Source organism: Pelmatolapia mariae, linkage group LG6 (genome assembly GCF_036321145.2).
Source record: "Pelmatolapia mariae isolate MD_Pm_ZW linkage group LG6, Pm_UMD_F_2, whole genome shotgun sequence".
NCBI lineage: Eukaryota > Metazoa > Chordata > Actinopteri > Cichliformes > Cichlidae > Pelmatolapia > Pelmatolapia mariae.
The window spans coordinates 14,352,105-14,372,843 of NC_086232.1; the positions used below are offsets into that span (position 1 = coordinate 14,352,105).

General features: G+C 41.9%; 2 protein-coding genes across 2 annotated transcripts; both read right to left on the reverse strand.

Annotated features, from left to right (window-relative positions):
- Nucleotides 1-2,919: 2,919 nt before the first annotated feature.
- On the reverse strand, nucleotides 2,920-10,838 carry palb2 (partner and localizer of BRCA2). Its single transcript, XM_063477211.1, has 12 exons — nucleotides 10,761-10,838; nucleotides 10,623-10,682; nucleotides 10,361-10,541; nucleotides 8,805-10,226; nucleotides 5,921-7,269; nucleotides 5,633-5,785; nucleotides 5,232-5,314; nucleotides 4,630-4,776; nucleotides 4,379-4,495; nucleotides 3,889-3,976; nucleotides 3,622-3,797; nucleotides 2,920-3,532 (listed from the first exon to the last, which is right to left on the reverse strand). The coding sequence occupies exons 1-12, from the start codon at nucleotides 10,836-10,838 to the stop codon at nucleotides 3,307-3,309; spliced, it is 4,080 nt and encodes a 1,359-aa protein (XP_063333281.1). The 3' UTR covers nucleotides 2,920-3,306.
- A 1,974-nt stretch (nucleotides 10,839-12,812) lies between these two features.
- On the reverse strand, nucleotides 12,813-20,138 carry LOC134629004 (retinol dehydrogenase 8-like). Its single transcript, XM_063475878.1, has 6 exons — nucleotides 19,984-20,138; nucleotides 16,671-16,832; nucleotides 16,389-16,568; nucleotides 16,096-16,189; nucleotides 14,799-14,982; nucleotides 12,813-14,676 (listed from the first exon to the last, which is right to left on the reverse strand). Exons 1-6 carry the CDS (start codon nucleotides 20,087-20,089, stop codon nucleotides 14,449-14,451), a joined length of 954 nt encoding a protein of 317 aa, XP_063331948.1. The 5' UTR covers nucleotides 20,090-20,138; the 3' UTR covers nucleotides 12,813-14,448.
- Nucleotides 20,139-20,739: the final 601 nt, after the last annotated feature.

Sequence of the window (20,739 nt, forward strand, 5' to 3'; positions counted from 1 at the left end):
TAATGTAAGTTGTTATTTGGGGGGGGGGGGGGGCAGTGTACAATCTGGATATTTGTCAGCAACAAAGATTAGTATTTCAAGTCAGGGTGGTTAACTGGGGGGGACAAATAAATACCACACCAGCTGAGAACTGCTTGAACTTCTACTCATGTTATGACTGAAATCGTGGCAGATGTCCTGTTTCCATACACCTAGCACAGGATTCATCTTTCTTGTTTTCCTACCCCACACCCCTTCTCAGGTCACATGTTGAGGTAAGCTACTTTCTCTTTTTCCCCCTTTAATATAAATGCAGGTGTCCTGATATTACACAGTTAAAAACACTCTTGAATTTCATTTTCTGACTTGGTAAGATGCTTTAAATCATTGATGTAGAACCCATTTTGATCTCATCTGCATCAGACCAGTGAAACTATCCTTTCTGTCAATGTACTGAACTTTAACTACACATTAATCCTAGAGATGCCTTAATGCTGAAGTATTATTTTAAGAGATTGTCTGTCTTTTTCTACATTATAATGAAGTGCTGCTGCAGTATTTGAAATAAATCTGTCAGGATGAGACTTAAACTGTTTGAAGTAAATGTGTAAAATTACAGAAATCTGCAACTTAATTACTGTGGTTTGGTGTGAATGGCTATGGGGGAAATTTTGATCAGTAGAAAAAGCTATAAAACCTATGGAAGTGCAATTAAAAGTCCAAAATTTCTGTTGCCCTTCACATTGTCCAAAGCCATCCAGTGGATTGGAGTCTTTACCGGGCCGATTCTGGCCCCTGTTTGAGACCCCTGGTTTGAACCATAAAAAGGATCATGTGATCATCCACTTCACTTGTCTCCTGTGGTCTTTCAGGCCTTTTGGTGTTGCTTAGCTGGCCAGTGCATCCTACCCCATATGACCTCGATGTTGCTTATTCTTTAATTGTGCAATTACTACTGTCTGTGGAAATGGGGCATCTGAAAATATTGTCAGTAATTCCTAAACATCAGTAACTTCAGTCACATCTTGATTGCTTCAACATACCTTGGTGGTGTATGAAACAAAACTACTGTATTAAATATATATATATATATTCTCTTCCGCTTATCAGGGTCACAGGGGTACTGCCTGAACAAGTGCATCTAACACATAGAGACAAACAACCATTCACACTCAGATTCACACCTATGGGCAATTTATAATGACCAATTAATGGCCACGTGGTAGGATCGAACTCATTAATAACTGTGAACCCCACTGTTGCCTGCTGGTCACCAACGACTGGGAACTCAACTATTTTTATGACTGTGGCTCGTAAATATTTGCTTAAAGAAAAAAATGTGCCCACGGTCCAGTAAATTATTAATGATGAAATGAGAAATGGAAAACAATCTACAGGGTAAATGTGTGAAATTTCATTAGGGGAGAACTGTTGAATAGTAACTACAGAGACAGTTAAATAATATTTATAAGGAGAAAAACGTGGCGGCATTATTACATAAAGGGAAATAAACAATCACCTCCCACTTTGTTAGGTACATCTGTTTAACTTCTTGTTAATGCAAACATCTATTTAATCAATCAACAGCAGCAGATCTCTTCCTTTAGGCATAAACCTGAGCATCGGCATAGGGAAGAAAGGTAATTTAAGTGACTTTGAATGTTCCATGGTTGTTGGTGACAGACAGATGGCTCGGGGTATTTCAGAAACTGCTGATCTACTGGGATTTTCCCACACAGTCTTCACTAAGGTGTTACAAACAAAGAGCATCTCTGAAAGCACAACACATTGAATCTTGGACTGCAGCAGCAGAAGACTACACCACATGTGCCACTCCTGTCAGCTAAGAACCAATAAATTTGGACAACAGATGGGAAAAATGTTACATGGCTGATGAGTCTCAATTTCTGCTGCAACATTTAGAAGGCGAATTGTTGGATGTTGATCCATTTATGAATACAGTGTACCCATCTTCTGATGGCTGCTTCCAGTGGGATAATGCACCATGTCACAAAGTTCAAATCTTCTCAGGCTGCTTTTTTTGAAGATGACAATGAGTTCACTGTACTCAAGTGGTTTCCACAGTCACCAGATCTATAAGTAGAGCACTTTTGGGATGTAGTGAAATTCACATCATGGACAAATCTACACTATCTGTGTGATGCTATCATGGCAACATGGGCCACAATTTCCAAGGAATGTTTCCTGCACCTTTTGGAACCTTTGCTACGATTAATTAAGGCAGCCCTGAAGGTGAAAGGGGGAGGGGCTAAAGTGTCCGGAAAGTGTATATTTTGGGGTAAGAATTTGAAACGAAATTATATAGCTTTTATACCTGGTAAGCTCATGGTAATTTTGGGCTTTTAATGATTTCTCTAACTTTCATTTCATAACATACATCTGTTATGACTTTTAAAAAAATAATTGAGTGCACAAGCTTGAGTTTATTTTGGATTTTTTCTAATCCACACAGGGTCACATATACACATACATAGACTCAATGGATTGACGCTGGATGTCAGAACAATGGCAAAGTCCAAAGAACTCACGGACAACCCACGTGTTTTATGGTCAGACAAGATAAAGACTGAACTATTTGGTCACAGTGACGAGAGTAGGATGTTGGGGGAGTAAAACTACAGAACACTGTACCAACTGACAAGCACAGTGGGGGTAGCATCATGCTCTGGGACTATTTTGCTGCCGGTGCTACTGGTGCAGTAGTAAACTTCTGGCCTTTAGTAATTTTATTACTACAGGATCCATTTCAGTAATATACTCGAGTAATAGTATTTCCAACACTGCATACTTTTTAAAAATATGGCCTGTTGTTTTGAGCCACAGTTGTGGCTTAAAGTAGATAAAATGTACAGAAAATAAAGAATTCACAAATGTTTAATGTAAATCTTAAAACCAACTTTAGTAAGATTTCTTTTCTATATAACAAATACAACATACACATACATAAACAAGTCAAAAACAGCTGCAGTAATAAAACACACATTTCCAGTCTGACGTTACAGTGACCTAAAAGGAGCTCTAGGGTGTGATGTGTTAGAAAGCTTGTACAGTAGCCACTGGTTTATGGTACATGCTCAGTTTACAGTATATGAAAGCTCATGTTTTTGGATTTTTATGTTAAATTTACTCAAGCTGAAGGTAAATTCCTGAAATGTAATACAGTTTACAGCAGTAACCAAGTCAGCTAAATGAAAGGAACATGTCCATGCCCCACCATGACGCTGAAACACCCCAGTGTCTTTATGTCAACGCAGACTGAAACAAAGATGTTTATATTTGATTAAAAAGTCGTCTAAAAGTCAGTTTTTAGCAGCAGCGCGAGTTCTGACTGTAGCAGTATAAAGTCACGTCTCCGTTGTGATGTCCAGTCACCAGCGTGTTTAATCCCCCCCATCGAGCCAGCTGCCAGCCTTCACTCTCTGGAGCCCACACCATCCTCGAAGCCCCCGGGTGCCCGAGCTCCCACACACAGGCGCAGCCGCTCTGACTCAGGCCCACCACGCCGGAGCCACTGACGTCGGCTTCGCACAGCCTGTAGAGCAAAGTGACAGATGTAAATATGCCAGTGGGTTTGAAAAGTGACGCAGAAACACAAACCTCGTCTTCCATTCCTCAACTCACCTGCCAGCCCAGGTTTCTGGTGGGTACAGCTGAGTAGCGGGGATGGATTGTCCACTTAGAGGGTTAATGGCGACCAAGGAGAACAAGGCAGTCTTAGGATCTTTTATTTTTCCTTCTTTTTCTTCGTCTTCTAAAGAGCTTAGAAACTGATGCTGCAGCAGGACAAACAACACTCCCTGTGCACAAACACGCAAAGGACTTATACCACATAAAGAATGCCAGCGTTACAGGGGCATGGTTTTTTTTGTTTTTACTGCTTTTACTTACACAGGAGGAATATCCTCTGAGGCAGGCTGTGTGAGAAAAACCCTCTCCAAAGAGGACTCTGCGCAGCAGCTTTCCAGTCTTTAGGTTCCTACAACAAACAGAAACAATTTAACTGTAAGCAGGAGCAGCTTCGAGGTAAAGATGAAGCTGCTGCTGAAATCACATTTCTTTCTATCAAAAACAAAATGACAGGAGGATTACGTTTTGTTTTGTGTTATTTAAGCTGATTTTTCTGTCAGTAGGGGGCAGCAGAAACAAACAGATGAGTCTTTAAACTTCCTCTTGTCCCATCTGTTGTCAGTTGATACACTGACTGGTCAGGCGGTCCCAATGGAGCACAAGCCTACTGATGTCATTAGCTCTGTTTGAATAACTGATTCTAACAACATCAGAACCGAACAAAGACGAGAGCAGCCAAAGAGAAACCCGAAACAGAATTCAGCATTCTTGATCTTTAAATTAGACTTTTTATCATCACATTTATGTTTACCAGACAAAAAGGTGTCCGCCTTCATCTGTACCAATGAGAGCATCAGGAAGTCCGTCAACTGGTGCAAGCGCTCCCACGCAAACACCTGGAGATACCAGAGTCTGAGAGCTTGGTGAGCTGAGAGAAAAAAAAAGAAAAAAAGAGAAGTGAGACACGAATCGTGACAACTCTATGTAAACTTCTGACCCCAAATGCAGATGACATCGATACAATGAGAGACAACAGCGGAGAGGAAAACTGTGATGTGTTACCTGTAGTCTGACAGCGTAAACACTAGCAGAGTGGAACCTGTGGCTGAGTGGGAGGTGGTCACCACTCTGGACCGGGACACACCAATCGCTGCCTGAAGAATCCCCTCACAGAGCAATATTTGCATGAGGCTGGAGCATGACAGCACCCTGTGCACACAGACAACATACAAATATTTTACAAACTATACTGAACTTAATGAAAACTGCTCGTTTGCACAGGCAAAACAAAAAGTACACCCTGTGATTCAGCAGCTTGTAGAACCGCCTTTAGCAGGAATAACTTGAAATAATGGTTTCCTGTATGACTTTGTCAGTCTCTCACATCGTTGTGGAGGAATTTTGGTCCACTCTTTTTTACAGTGTTGCTTCAGTTCATTTGCATGCAAGCACAGCTCTCTTAAGGTCCTGCCCCAGCATTTGGTTGAAGCTGAGGTCTGGACTTTGACGTCTACTTGTATTGAATGATCAGTTAATTAAGTGCATTTAATCAGCAGCACCTGGCTGCTACTTACCCTCTTAATAGCTATGGAAGCAGGAGGGGTGTACTTAGTTTTTACATGACAGTACATGGTAGAGATAATCATTCACGGTTTAGTATTCACCTCACTTCTCTGATTTCCAGCTGACCCAGAGTCACACAGATCAGCCCAGCAGCATCCAGGACATGAAACACACTGATCACTGGCTGCAAATAAACACAAAAATCCAATTACTGCCATGTGATTTTATGCATCTCCCAACCAGCCAAACTGCAGTTTACTAATTAAATTTATGTATAATTTATATTGTTTGTGCAATAACACTTTGAAGATGAAACTTCTTCTAATACGTGGATGCTTTACGCTCATCTTTAATTATGTATTTATATTGTATAGCTAGGGTTCCTGGCAGATTACTGAAACCAAGTGTTAATCAGTGGAACAGTAAAAAAGAAAAAGTAGTTCTAGCTAATGTTCAAACCTCCACAGAGTCATTCTGATATGCAGGCCCATAAGAAACTCACCTCACTAAAGGTCCAGGTGTGTATTAATTTCCATTCAGATGCTGAAGCTTGACTCCAAAGGCACACTGCCCACTTTCCTGCTGCTGCTACACACAAAGTGTCTGAGGATCCAGGAAAACAGCAAGCATCTACCAGAATGCCTCCTGCTGCAGCCTGAACACACACAAAAAAACTGTAACTCACTCAAGAACGATGTTACGGATGCTTTAGATGCACACACCCTTAAATTATATTTAAGCTAAATAATAATCTTTAACTATACAGCAACATATAAAACAGTTTTTTTACCCTCAATGTGTGCATGTGTCTAATTACAAGTTCTTCTTTCGTCTCCTTTGTTCTCAGGTCCAACTGCCCAGCTGAGTCCTCCAGCTGATGGCCGGAGGGACTCAGGGGAGTAGTGGGTTCAACTGTGTGATGCTGATTGGCTCTAACCGGTGGCTTAGATAAATGGTGGATCTCTCCAGATGGAGAGAGAGCAGAGGGGCTAGGAGGGAGGTAAGTGATGGAGGGACAGGGAGACAGGGGTGGAGGAGAGACAGCCTGTCTGGAAGGGCTGTATGGTGGAGGCAGGGTGAGACAAGGGGCAGAGGGGGAGGAGGTCAGAGGGAGGCTGCAGGTGACAGGGTGAGGGGTGAGACCTAGTGAGGGTAGTTTTGGGCTGGTACTTAGGGTGGATGAAGGCAGGTGTGGGGTTATAAAGAGGGAGGGTGCTGAAGCCAGAGGGGAACTCAACATGAGCTGAGAGATGACACCGTGTGAAGATTTGGTCTGATTTTCAGTGAGTCTGTTTAGAGACTTCAGAGGTTCTCCTGGAGGGTTTGTTTCATTACATGCTTGTATATCAGCGCAGCTGCTGGAGGAGACTTCCTCTAGAGGTGACTCAAAGGAAACCAGCTCAGTGGTAACTTTATCTTCTTCACTGTGATTTATACACCTCAGATCCTCTGAAGCATGGACCACACCATAATATGTTTGTTTTTCGGGTTCGGGATGTTTTACTTTAAGTTTTTCTGGGTGATTGATGACATCATCATTCTCTGTGCAGACTGGTCTGTCTGCAGAGTTCATGAGAGTCTGAAGTTCAATATGCGAGTTCACAATCACAGTTTCCTGCTCTGCATCTATACAGACATTAGCACACTTTTGCCCCACCGGCTCTGTTGGGCTAGAGTGAGTCTCTGCCAAGCTGTTTTCAGTCTGCTGCTCTTCAGTGAAGGAGTGCTTCATCACTTTATCTGTAAGCCTGTGTTCTTCTGATACACTCTGGATGTTTATGGACTGGGTAGCAGCCAGCTGTTCTTCATTATGACCTGGTGAACTTGCAATTGTGGGTGTGAGGCTTAGCGGGAGAGGAAGAGGCGTCGCTGGATCAGCACCACTGCATCGAAAGTCAAAGCGGCGCCAGCTGCTGCGTGTGTTGTAAGATGGGGATGAGAAAGGTTCAACTGCAGATTCTCCAGTAACTTGGCGAAGCTTGAGGAGCTTCAGGGAGGCAAACTGGTCATCTGGGAGATGAAAATCTTGGTGGGTGTCCAAGTTCATCAGCGGGCCAGACAACAGAGAGGGAAAACGAAGCAGAGACGTTTGAGCCGGTGACAAGGAGGGCAAGAGGAGAGATCGCCAGCTCGATGTACCTGAAGAACACAAAGTGGAAAAGCTTCAGTCAAAAACATGCTCATCACTGTATATAGAACTGGGTGATGACCTGACTGAAGGAACAACCTGTCAGTCATCATGTCAGGAGGTCTGTTCAGGGAACTTTAAAACAGTTAAACTGACACCAGACACCAAGCCAAACTTTCAGTGCACATCTACATTCATCTCTTCACAAAATAGCCTCTGTGTCATCTTAGATACAGTCACTTCTTCTTTAGATTGTATCAAAAGAAGAAGTGCAGTTCTCTGCATTGGCTGTGGTTTCCTTCACACAACAAAAGTTTCCAGTTTCCATTCTTATAATTAACCTAATGCTGTCATTTCTTTGGCATTTCTACCCCTTTAATCACCACCATATGGCAACTGTGCACTGAGGGTTAGGATTCACGCTGATGACAGAAGGTTCTTTTTGAAGGGTTATTATGAAAAAAATTAAAAGAGTGCATGCAAAGTATAACACACTAAATTAAAAATTGCAGCTGTATATTGCAGCAATAATGTATTGTTGTCACAAACTCTCACAGCAAACTGTGCATTCAAGTGGGTCTCAGCAACATGTTTGGGAATTATCAGGAACTTTCTGCTGATCTCTTATTTCCCAAGGGACTGCACAGCAGATGGATGCACGCTTGATTTGGCCCAGATTTTAAACCATCTCCTCCCAGTCTTAAACCAAGGATGTTTTGCATGTAAGGCAAATGTGTTAACCACTACACTGCTGAGGCACTCATTGCTTTGTACCACTACAGAACTGCATCCAAACATTGTGCTGTATCAAAATGTGCAACGCAAATAATGTTTTTAACGCTGTCTCTTTGGCCACAACAGTCAAATTAATCCAAAAGTCTTTGAGATGAGTCTCTCCAATTTCTGTGATGTTTTTATAACCTGAACACGTGGAATATGTGTCAGATAAAGCACATAAACATGAACATAAACTTAAGGAGGAAGGTTGTTTTAGAAATGGGTGTAAATAGATCTTGCACTCACCCTTTCGTCACAATTCACTTTATAGAGTGAACATAGGTCTCAGGGTATTTTTATAATGATGCACAGACACAGACAAAGACTGATACCAGAGCCCAACAAATATATGACCAATAATGATAGACAGTTCTAATTTAAACATGCAATATATGAGCCAATATTTCTTTCTTTCAGACACATGAAAAAAAAACAACAGATTATTCTAACGTTTGTTGTGTGTGGTTATTTACGAGTCCTTACTGAGGTAATGTAATAATGCTGTTAAAAAGTTCACTTGTTTCACTGTGACAACAAATCAGAGATTATTCATTAACTGCTGACTCTGCTCAGATTAGCTGCTTGTTGTATTTGTGGCTTTCGAAACAGGGAACTTGGAGAGTGCCCTCCTAACAAGTTATTTCATGTCTTTCTTAAAATTTTAATTTATCAGCCATTATAAATGCAGATACAGATCTATCAGCAAATAGCTGATATTACCTGGAATATACGCTGGGCTCTATTTGTTTCATACTCATACAAGTCTTACTTTGGTTCATGTGTGGGGATCTGTTAGCCTTGTTGTTCCTCTTCATAAAGATTTCATAGACCTTCTCTGGATGTCCAGAGGCAGAGCTGGAAGAAGCTCTATTATCTCCAGCAGTAAGCGGAGGATCAGTGATGTGTGTGGGCACGTGCTGTGGTTCATCTGTTGCTGGGTCGGTTTCTCCTGGGATTGGGCAGGGCTCTGGTCCATCAGCTCCTTGGAGAGACTGACAGGAAGAGACTGGAATGTCTGTAGGTTGGGGACCATCTGAGGTTTGCTCACCTGGTGACTGATGTGTGTTCAAACTAAGAGAGGCTCGTCCGGTCTGAGATCTCCCTCTCCCCGTGCCTCTCTTCCTCCTCTGGCCTCGTGCTGGACGAGCAGACGTGGGAGAAAAACTAGAGTCCATCTGACAAGCTGAAATCTCACCAGAGTTCTGGCTGTGTTCAGCAGATGCACACACAGATGCAACAGCCTGTGATGGTTTGTTAGGGTCCCCAAATGCAGTTGTTAGAGAGGAGAAATCTGTCTGAGTGTGCGGCTGTGAAAGTTCGCTGCTCTGTGTGTTCCTGTTCTGTCCTTTGGCACGACCTCGGCTCCTGCGTTGTCGTCCCCTGCTCAGCTGGGACTCTATTACAGCCTGCATGTCAGGCTGGCTCTGTGAAAATGTCATTCGTCTTGTGGTTCGAACGTAGTATTCCACTGGGAAGAGTAGTCCCTCCACTAACGTACAGGAGTCCAGAAGGCTCCCACTTTTTCCACCTCCAGTAAACTCATTCTTTTCCTCTTTTACTTCCACACTATTATCATGCCTTTTTTTACTTTCTGTTTTGTCCCCTACATTTTGTTCAGTGTCTTTACTAATGTTCTCTTCATTCTGTCCTCTACTATTTCCACCATCCTCTCCTCTCGCCCCTTCTTTTCTCGGTTTGTTTTGTGTGGTCTCCTGCCCCCTGTTTTCAGTTTGTGTTGTGAGCAACAATGACTCGGATTCTTTCTCTCCTTCACCTTTTTCCTTTTGTTCTTGGGATCTAGGGATGTCTTTTCCCTGAATATCTCCTGATTCAGTACATCCATGTGTGCTCCAGTGTGTAAGCAGCAGAGAGGGAGACTCGGAATCTGTACCAGAAAAAAGCTCTTCACTTTCATTTACAGCATCTGCTCCATCTGATGCGAGTTTCTCCTCCTCTCCTGCTCTTTTGGCACTTTCCATCCCCTCACCCTGCTCCTGTCCCTTTTCATTGTTCTCTGTGCTCCTACTTTCCCAGCGTAGGCGGCTGCGTCGTGACCTGAGGCGCAGGGAAGAACCTGCTCTATAACCTGTAGGTTCAGCATGGCTGAGATCTGGCGTTTGCGGGCAAGCATCAGATGGAAGTGAGAACCTGATCACCTGGTTGCTCCCTGAGTTGTCAGATTCAGCTGGACCTGGCAAAAAATTAAATGATTTGTGAATTTCACTTTCTGCTTTTATTACAGGCCAAACATGTTGTGCCTCTGACAGTAATAACAGTGTAGTCTCATCCATATGACAAAGCAAATATCCCATGATCAAGTGTTACCTTCAGTGTGTCTCTGGCCCCGAGTTAAGCCCTGAGCTTTGTCACTGCTGCTGTTCAGTATCAATGAAGAAGGATTGAGACGGAGATTTGATGCAGCCTCCGTGTCTCTTTGCTCCAGGTGGTTTTGTTCAGCGATCCTGCTCCTCACATGTCTCTGTACTGCCTCCAAGCGCTCGGCACGCTGGTTGCAGATGTATGCATGTATATGAGACAAAAAGGCTCTTTACATTTTCCTTTTTATAGCACAGTGAAAGACACTCACCTGCAGTCTCTGGGCTGTCCTGAGATATTCCCTTTGTAATTCAGCCAACTTCCTACGAAGCTGAGAAAAAACAACATTAATCTCAGGGGTCATGGCAGCATTTTATGTGGCTCAGGTGTGAGGACAAATGCAGGTTACCTTCTCCTTATCATCAGAATGCAGCGTAGATCTCAGCTGCTCCTCACAGTGCAGAATATCTCCCACAGTGGTCTCCATGCTGCTCTCTGGTCACAGCAACACACGACTAAGACTTAAATGTAGCCATGACACGGCTTCTATGGCGGTAGCACAGCTGGCAGACGTAACCTTTGCTATATAGATTTCCTTAATACTTTAGCTCACTTGAAAATAAAGTGATTTTTCTTTAACTGAAAAACCCACACGACACATAAACGTTAGCAGCCAACAGTGGAAGCTTACACCGCTATTGATAAACACCGATACTTTATTAAACGTGCAACTTGCCTTTTACTGTAGTTCATACTATTTCACAAGGTGAGCTCTTCAGCGACTGCACCGGGCTACAAGTTTATTTTGACGGTCGATTTGGCAGCTATCGATTTAGTTCTAATTTCCCGCGACTCACATCGCCAGGCACTAGCAGTGGAGCGCCGATGACTCGATCAGCGGTAGGTAAGTGAACCCAAAGCGTCTCTGCCGCCCCCTCGTGTCTGGCTGCAGTGTAGGTCATAAACTAAGAAGCTTGGAAAGAAAAGCGGCTGGACTTCTTTACGTTTCTTGAAGACGTTTCAACTCCAGGAGCTTCTTCAGTTCTAACACCAGATGGTGGAGAGTCCCAGGTCATAAACCCCGCCGCCTGTTTCCCCCAAAGATTCCTTTTAAAATTATTATTAGTCCTCATCACGCTGATTTGTCTTTAAAGGATAATCATTCTCACAAGTTTTATTTTTACTATTAAAATTGGGGTGCAACATTTTGATGACAGCTTTGATTGTCAGCTGCAGAAATAAAGTTCTTTGACAGCATTAAATAAAACCTGGCGTAAAGTCAAAGTTCTGTATTTAAATGCTGATCTGAAAACTTTAATCAGGAATTCTTTTACAGTGCATTTTGCCATAGAGAATAATATTTTAAAGATATCATTTCTACAGGACTGAATAGTCCTGTACATACATCAGTATGTAAAAGTCCAGAGTCTCTGTGCATTATCTGAGGATCATGTGCAGTACTTGTAACATTACACAAAGCAAAGGTCGCTGTTACAGTGTTCAAAAAGTGCTGTTTTTGTTCAACATCAGTGGGGGATCTATGGTGGATGCCTGAAGACGATTTCCCTCTGAGGAGGCTGCTGGTGAAGATGTTTCTGACATGATGTCTACCTCACTTGGTCAACAGAACATCTGGCACAGGATAGCGGTGAAGAAAGAGAGGGAGAAAGCGGCTCTAAACCTCTGGACCCAAGAATCCAGGCCCAGCTTGGTCCTGATGATCTCCCTCACCCATTACCCCCCTCCAGGGTATTTATAGCTATTGATAACAAAGCAGATTCTGGGTCCTGCTGTTAAATGAAAATAATAAATTGTGCTTCTATGAAACCTTCGCTGTTGTGTTTATAAGTCGAACATTTTATTTAAAGTTTTCAGGCTCCAGAGCTCTGAATCTGCAATGGATATAAAACTGTTTAAATCTTCAGTTTGATATCATTGTCAGTCTTATGCTAAAATCTTAAAAGACAACATTACATTTCCAGATTTAATTTTGATATTATCAGCAACTCTGGGCCTCTGTGGAAACTCCAAAATATTGTCAAACATATTGACAATGAGAGCAACACAAGTGTGTAGCATCACTAACTAGCTCACAACAAGCCTACCACAGCACCCGTGCTAACTGTTAAACTTACAAAATCATGTTTAGCGTATAGCAGTAAAAATAAAATGCATCAAACTGCTGCCAAACAAATTTTTTTCAGCCTGCTGAAAGTCTTTGAAAGTCTAACATTATTAGCAGTAAAAAAATTACCCAACTAGCAAGCTGCCTACAAAAAACATCAAAGTAGGCCAAAGTATTTTAACTGGGCTAAAAATGTAAATAATGTAACAAAAACTTTGACATGCTCGTTGAATGACTTAAATAACTTAATTAATGATGACTTAATTAATTAATAATTAATCAATATTTTATTTATTTATTAATTAAAATTCCTTAATGATAATAGGTGACACGAGGTGATTTTATTGCATAACCTTTATTAAAATAGATTACTATTACAGTTTTATTAGTGGAAAGATAGATGGGTTTTGTACAGAGCCATGTTTTCTGAAGACTGCGAGAAGCAGCTAGCACAGTTTTGAAAGACATAAATTGCCATGTTTAACCCCAAAGATGTTTACTTTAATATACTGATGAGAAAAAGAAATCAAACAAAGATGCAGAGGCTACAGATCAGGCTACAGAAGTGATGGAGTTCTCTCTGAGTGTCTTGGACTGATGAGAATAAAACAATGAAGTAAAGCAATGCTATGTTGTCTTGTAAGTGTGAATCCTGCTCATTTAGCAGTCTGCATAGGATAACATCCTTTAAAATCTGCATCAATTAAACTGAACTGGGCTACAGTTTCTTTATATTCAGAAACATAACGTCCTATAAAGGAGAACATAGATACACCATATTGTCAAAAGTATTCACTCAGTGATCCAAATTCTTGAATTCCTGCATGCAGACCGTTTCTACAAACACTTGTGAAAGAATGGCTTGCTCTCAGGAGCTCAGTGAATTTGAGCGTGGTACCGTGACATGATGCCACCTGTGCAACAAATAAGGTTGTGAAATTTCCTCACTACTAAATATTCCACAGCCAACTCTTAGCGGTAGTATAACAAAGTGGAAGTGATTGGGAACCAAACCAACTCAGCCACAAAGTGGGAAGCCATGTAAAAGTGGATGCTGAGGAGTATAGTGTCCGGAGGTCGCCAACTTTCTGCAGAGTGTGCAGACCTCCAAACTTCATGTGGCCTTCAGATCAGCTCAAGAGCAGTATGTAGAGAGCTTCATGGAAAGGGTTTCCATCCAAGCTTTACATTAACAGAATGCAGAATGCAAAGCGTTGGATGCAGTGGTGAAAATGTGGGTTTGGACCGTATTTGTCTGAGTGCACTGTCCCAAGTGTAAAGTTTGGTGGAGGGAGGATTATGGTGTGGCTTTGTTTTTCAGGAGTTTGGCTCGGCCTCTTAGTTCCAGTGAAATATACTCTTAATGCTTCCGCATACCAAGATATTTTGGATAATTTCATGCTTCCAACTGATTTTGGGAACTGTTCTAACATGACTGAGCACTAGTGGAGAAAGCAAGGTCTATTAAGACATTGAAGTTGGGTGTAGAAAACCTTGACTGGCCTCCTCATCCAACATCATTGTCTGACCTTGGAAATGTGCTTCTGGAAGAATGATCAAAATTCCCAGAAACACATTCCTAAACCTTGTGGAAAGCCTCCCCAGAAGAGTTGAAGCTGTTATAACTTCAAAGAGTGGACTAGCATCATATTGAACACTATGGATTATGAATGTGATGTCACTCAATGTGATATGAATGCAAAGGAGGATAAGTGAATACTTTTGGGAGTATAGTGTATTTCTCTTCACTACAATGCAGACTGCATATCAACTGCATGAAATGTGAAAAGTGACAAAAAACTCTTTGAAAATGTTAGTGTAAGATTAGATTTCTTATAGTCTTCTTTATTTGTGATTGATTTGCAACTTTGGGTTGTTCATATTAGCAAAATGCATTTTTTGCAAAAGCCCACATAGACACTCATAGTGTTTGTGTTATTATTCAGACTGTTGCGCAAAACATTGTTCAAGCCTAGTTTGGTGAAATTCTCCATTTCCTCATGAACCCAAAGGTGAGGTACTTCAGGACGGGCATGCCGACGTTCATCAAAGGACGCAGGGTAAAGAGCATGCAGTAGAAGGCCTGGAGAGACAGGTGTCCAGTTTCATCGGCATATTTCAGCGCTAAAATGGGCGAGTATAGCGGGTTGGTCAAATTGTGGAAATGTGGATTGCTGGCTTCGATCACGCTCATTGTACGCTACAAAGAAAGATAAGACAAATGGAAAGACACCATCTGCAGTCAGACTTAAAGGATTAATCCAAGAAGGAGTCAGATGGATTAGACTGAGTGAGTCATAATGACACAGTTTATAAACTTACTTTGGCAATGTGATCAGGTGTTTGTCCCAGTATCTCAAAGATATCCACAGCACCAGGGAGATAGAAATTCCTGAAGTAATTCACTGTGTCAGGATCAACACTAGGCCACTCCTTCTCTTTCATGCCCTTAATCATCTTTAATTCAAATTCTGTGTGCACGGGGCCTGGCTCCAGCATTGATAATCTGCGGAGAGAAAAACACACAGCAAAGAAGTAAACCACATGGATTAGTTAAATAGATTAAAATGAGCTTTAACTGCTTTAAACACGTTTGCTCGGATTTTTGACACAACTGGATAGTTAAACTGCTTTGAATGAAAAAAGGAGGGAAAAAACCCCAAACCAAAACATTCTTATGCTGTTCTGTTGGTTTTATTGGTTCTTTGTTTAATCCCTTTTTTCAGATTGAAGTTTAACTAACTAAATTTTTGGACAGTGGATTGCCATGTAAGTTTTTTTTAGAGTTAGTCATCTAACATGCCTGTTGATCCCTGAAATGTTCCTCTAGTTCTGCCATTACGTTGATATTTATTGTTTTTTGTGAAATGCCTCGAGGTTATTAGACGGATCCTCTTGGGACCATAAATGTTTGCACAAAATGTCACGATAATGTTGAATATTTGTTGAACATTTCAGTTTGCACCAAAGTAGTGTACCAACCAAGAGCTCAACATGAAGCATGGTTGAATGATTTAAGCAGTTATTTGTATATTTATTTTTGCAGCTTATCCTACTTGATGCTGGAATTAGGGCGAGGCCTCTTTGATTGACAGGTATCCCAGCACAGGTACTTACAGCCTGCTAGACAGTCACTACTTCAGAGCATTAAACCGAACTTCTGCACCATGTGTGTGCTGTTGGAGCCTTTTGAAGCTTTATTTAATGGATAATCTGAGTAATATTATGATTTGCTGTTTGGTACAGGCCATCCAAGAAGTTTGGGATTTGTTTTTTTTATCAGTCCATTACTAGGCACTGATTATATATACATTTTTGGCTGCGTTTTGTGGAGTCCAAAATCCCTGGATAATGTCACAGAGTCTACATCCATCTTTTATATACTCTACAGGCGGGCCCACCTTGACAGATTACTACAGTAAAATGTAATTTTCCTAAATCAGTTCCACCCCATGCTTCACCTTCAAAATGTCAACAATGTGACAGTGAAAAAACCTTCAGCTTGAGTCTTCCCAAACTAATGGAAATTCAGTGACTAATGGGTAACCTCAAAGTTTGTTTGTTCATCTTTTATTCACAGCCGCTGATTACTGTCTTTTTAATAGTCAGTTGTACTCACGTGACATTAAAACTCAAAAGCTGCGCAGCCAGACCCTTGCAGAAGCCCTCAAGAGCAAACTTGGAAGCTGCGTATACCTCGTTAAACGCCACGCCTGTGAAAAACAAAGCGTACATGTAACCTCACAGATCGGCTGTTCACACCTGTTTCTGAAGCCATACACATTAGTCTCTTCATATGTCCACACTTCCATTAGCCTGCCGTCCACCCGCCTAACCGTCAAACTGAAGCTGACAGACGTGTTACTTCCTCCACCTCACCTCCTCTCCCTTCGTACCTCTACGTCTGCTCACCTTGGAGTCCCATCACACTGCTGATCACTATGATGCGTCCCGCTCTCCTATTCTTCATGTCAGGCATCACCTCCTTGATCAGGCGAACTGATCCGTAGAAGTTGGTCTCAAAGACGTTGTTCATCTCGTCCATAGGGATGCTCTCCACTGGACCCACCAGGCCGATGCCTGCATTACTTACTGGTTTGGAGAAAAAGGATGAATTGAAGAAAAGGCTATGATCAACACCAGGTTTGGACATTTTAGCATTCCAAAGTAGAGTGATGCTTTCGTTGTACTTACTGAGGATATCTATGTGTCGATCTTTGATGCTGTCGATACACTGTTTCACGGACTCGTCACTGCAGACGTCCAGTTCAGCCACAAAAAGAGTTTTGCCGTACAAATCCCCAGCAGCTTTCACCAGATTATCTTTACGTTTCAGGTCACGCATCGTAGCTATTACTGCAGACAACATGGTGACAGAAAAGAGAAAAAAGACAAAAAATAATAAGCTGGGATTAATGTTCACATATTTTGTTATCTTAGCCTCGTTCTGTGATTTGTTTCATCTCTATCAGCTCTGCAAAAACAAGATTGCCACAGAAACGCGACATTTTTATTTAACCATTATTTATAGGTAATCCCATTGAGACTCAGTGTCTCATTTGTTTCTGTCATCTGTTTCAGACACACATATTAAAATTACAACAATAAAAGAAACAATAAATGTTTACACAGTCCTATCAAAAGCAGGAACAAGTTCCCAGTGATGATTTCACAAGGACAAGGAAATGCAGTCGTGCTGCAAAGTGGCAAAAACTTTGGTTTGCTGAGTTTAGCCACTGTCATCCCATCCAGCTAGAGCCATCATGCTATAAAGAAGACCTCCTCTGTGAAAGCTGGAGAGAAACCCTGCCTCAAGCCAAAAACAAGGATGGGGCTTCTCTCTACAAACTCGAATTGACAACTGCATGTTGACCTGGACAAACAACTGAAGTTTCTGCAAGATAATGTCACGACTTCACTCCAGCCATCAGAGATGATCATCATCTTAGCTGACAAAACACCTGATCACACTGGAACTCAGGAGCTGGAAGATCTATAAGCCCATAGAGGTTGGCTGGAAAGGTTTTGCAGGACTGTTCCTCTGGAAAGGCCTTAATCGACTAAATCCAAGATTGAAGCCACAGACAAAGCCACTGGATGGCTTTGGATTAAAAGCTGATCCATGGGTAGCTTCTGTTTGGATGCAAGTCTGGGCTTGATCAGCCCTTGCTGCATTACCCAGGCGACAGTGTCTGATTTTGAACGACCAGACCGAAACAGCCCCGTAACCCCTGAGAACCTAGAAGATGTGAACCAATGCAACCTTCCATCTGTAAATAAATGATTAGGAAACTGCAGGCAATATGCTTATATGCAGACAACATGCAGAGTCAGACTAAGTTCAGTGTCTACGGCTGTATTCAAACTGACAAGGTATGAATGAGCACAAAAACAGTGTTTTTTATTTCACACAATAAAAGGCTCTGGTGCAGCGTCAACATAGGATTTACACACATTTTTGAGCTTTTACGTGAGAATTTTCAATCTGAATGAGCCTGTCCTTGTGTACATGCCTGTGGCAGAGGGGTGTGCTCTGCTGGAGAGGAGGGTTGGTGCAGCGGGCTTGAGGGGCACTGCCAGGGTGGCTGGCAGGGAAGCTGAAAGCACTTTAGAAAACGCGTTTTCCCTAATTCAGTGATGCCGGACATGGAGGAGAGGGAAGTGCAGGTGGCGATGGCTGGAAAGTGGCCGCAAAGCACAAGATACTATGTATAAAGCTATCAATAAAGCAGTTCTCACAATGCGATCAACAGCTGTGAGTCAGGTGGAATAATATCCTATAGGTGAACATACAGGATAAAGTCCACACACATGGCCTTCATCCTATGCGCACATGCCTACTTTCATGACTCAAACAAGACTCATTTATCAGTTGTCACTTTCTAAATAACAGAAGGGAAATCTATGCTATAGATAGCCACCATAGTAATGATAAACCTTAAGTAGCTTTCTGTGATGATACATAGTATGCAGACTGGCATTAGCTTTGCCATGACACATCACCTGCCTGCTCCAAGAATAGCCCGGTCAGCCTTCACAGCCTTGTCCGTGGGATCCTTGAGTAAAGCAATTATTAACACTAACTGTGGCTGGCCTCCTGTTTTTACTTATTGTCTGATGTTTTAAGAGAGACTAAGGTCTAAATTGGCAACACAGACAGCTACACAGCATCATATAGTGAGCTAGGAGAGTGTTTCCTTTCACTGCAAAATGCAGTTTCTGGCCTTAATGTTGGAGCAATACCCTGAGCACCACTGACAATCACTGACTGTTTCGAAGTCCATAATCTTTCTAGTTACATTTTTCATCCTCTGAACAAGTAATTCTTGGCTATGGTTCTACAGGTAGAGCAGGACATGTGCTAATCTGAAGGTTGGTGATTTGATCCCTCACTGCTCTAGTCTGGATGCCAAAGTGTACTTTTGAGTTTCCCAATACATTAATCATTGTGTGATTGAGTGAATGTGACGTGTTGTATGAAGCACTCTAAGTGCTCAATCAAATTGGAAAAGTGCTATATACAACCAGTTCATTTACCATTTAACATAAGATAAGACAAGATAGCCTTTAATAGTCCCACAGTTAAGAAATTAACATTGTTACAGCAGCAGAGTATAAGTATGCATTTTTTCCCATGCTATGATATCATTGTTTATGACTGTTTAATAGTATCAAAAGACAAAGAGAAGCATTAATATGACTAGCAGGAGAAATGGAACAGTAGAAAGGCAGCATTACATACATATATAATTAGCTGTGACTGGGTGATGTAATGATTTTTAACACAGGCCGTGTGTTCCTTCAGTTTGGTATTGGATATAACAGACAGGGCGTAGGAGGCAGCCTTTGAAGGAGTGCACGCAGCTTTGATTTGGATTAGATCTGGTCTGATGCTGCAGAGACTTAGTTTCTCTGGCAAAACTTGACGCACTGTATTTCAGTGCAGACTGGCAAAAAATTGCCTCTCATGCTGGCCCACATGTCTGTAACAAGCTGTGCAAGTATTGGAGATCTGTTTTGTAGAGCTAACAGGTTTTTTGGCGGTAACCTGAGAAAATGACAGCAGTTCTCTTCAGGAACTATATATATGATATATGTGGCAGAATACTGTTGATGAGGACATGAACCATTTCCTTTAAATTTCCTCAAATCATTTGTATTTGCGCCTCCACTTTTGCATTTCTGAAGCAAAGAGCTCCAAAAAAGGTCAACTTCGACCTTTGACCTTCAGGTTCTACATAAAGTAAAGATTTCAGCCAATAGCTTTGTAAGAGACTGTTTTTTAAGAGTGTTGCATTACAAACACGATCATTTTACAACTTAACAACGCTAAAAAAAAGACAATAGAGGATAAAACTCCTGTGATAAATTATATTAGTTTTTAATTATTTCACTGAACTTTTTCTGTTTCTTTATGTCTTATAACACAACTGTAGCCTGTTCACATGCCAGACCAGTTAAATTCAAATATATAGGTATTATCTACCTTCCTCACTCATGTACCCACCGTGATAGCGCTGCTTTTCATCCTCGGCCAGCATTACGGCAATCCTCAGGCCGATGCCGGAGGAACAGCCTGTGATCAGCACCACTTTCTGCCCGTGTCTCTCCATGGCTCTGCTCAAACTGATACTAGCAGACAAGCAGCTCAGCAGGATGAGTGATACTTTCAGATGAAAGCCATTATAAGAGGATAAACTCAGAAAGGGAGTCACATGGACAGGCCACACAGCACACAATGCAAGAAGATTGGGATTATCCAACAGCTTTGCAGGTATAATATAACTGTTAAAACTGAAAAAAGGACAGTAGCATGTGGAAGAACCATACACAACCACAGCAGCCTGTCACCTCATCATTGCAACTACCTTGGTCACACACTACTGTCCCATTCTTCAACCAGCATTTGTCGCATCACCCAGTATGATTGTCTTGGTCAATCTGGCACAAACAGGTTGTGATCCCACAAGTGTTCAGTGGGGTTCAGGTGGCTCCATTCCATCCTCTCCACTCCCAAATTCTGGAGGTAGTCTCTGATAAACCCCACTGTGTTTGGGCAGGTTTTTGTCATCTTAGAGGACAGAGTTGACTCTCAGACTGTGGAGATATGGGATTGCCACTGGTTGCCATCTCATCTTGATATCTCTCTGCACTGAGATTGCCTCCAGTAAAGACAAGCCCTATTTTTCCAGTGAGGGAGATGCTGCCACACACTGTCACACTGCCTCCACCAAAAGCTGTCATTCTATCGGTGCTGCAATTA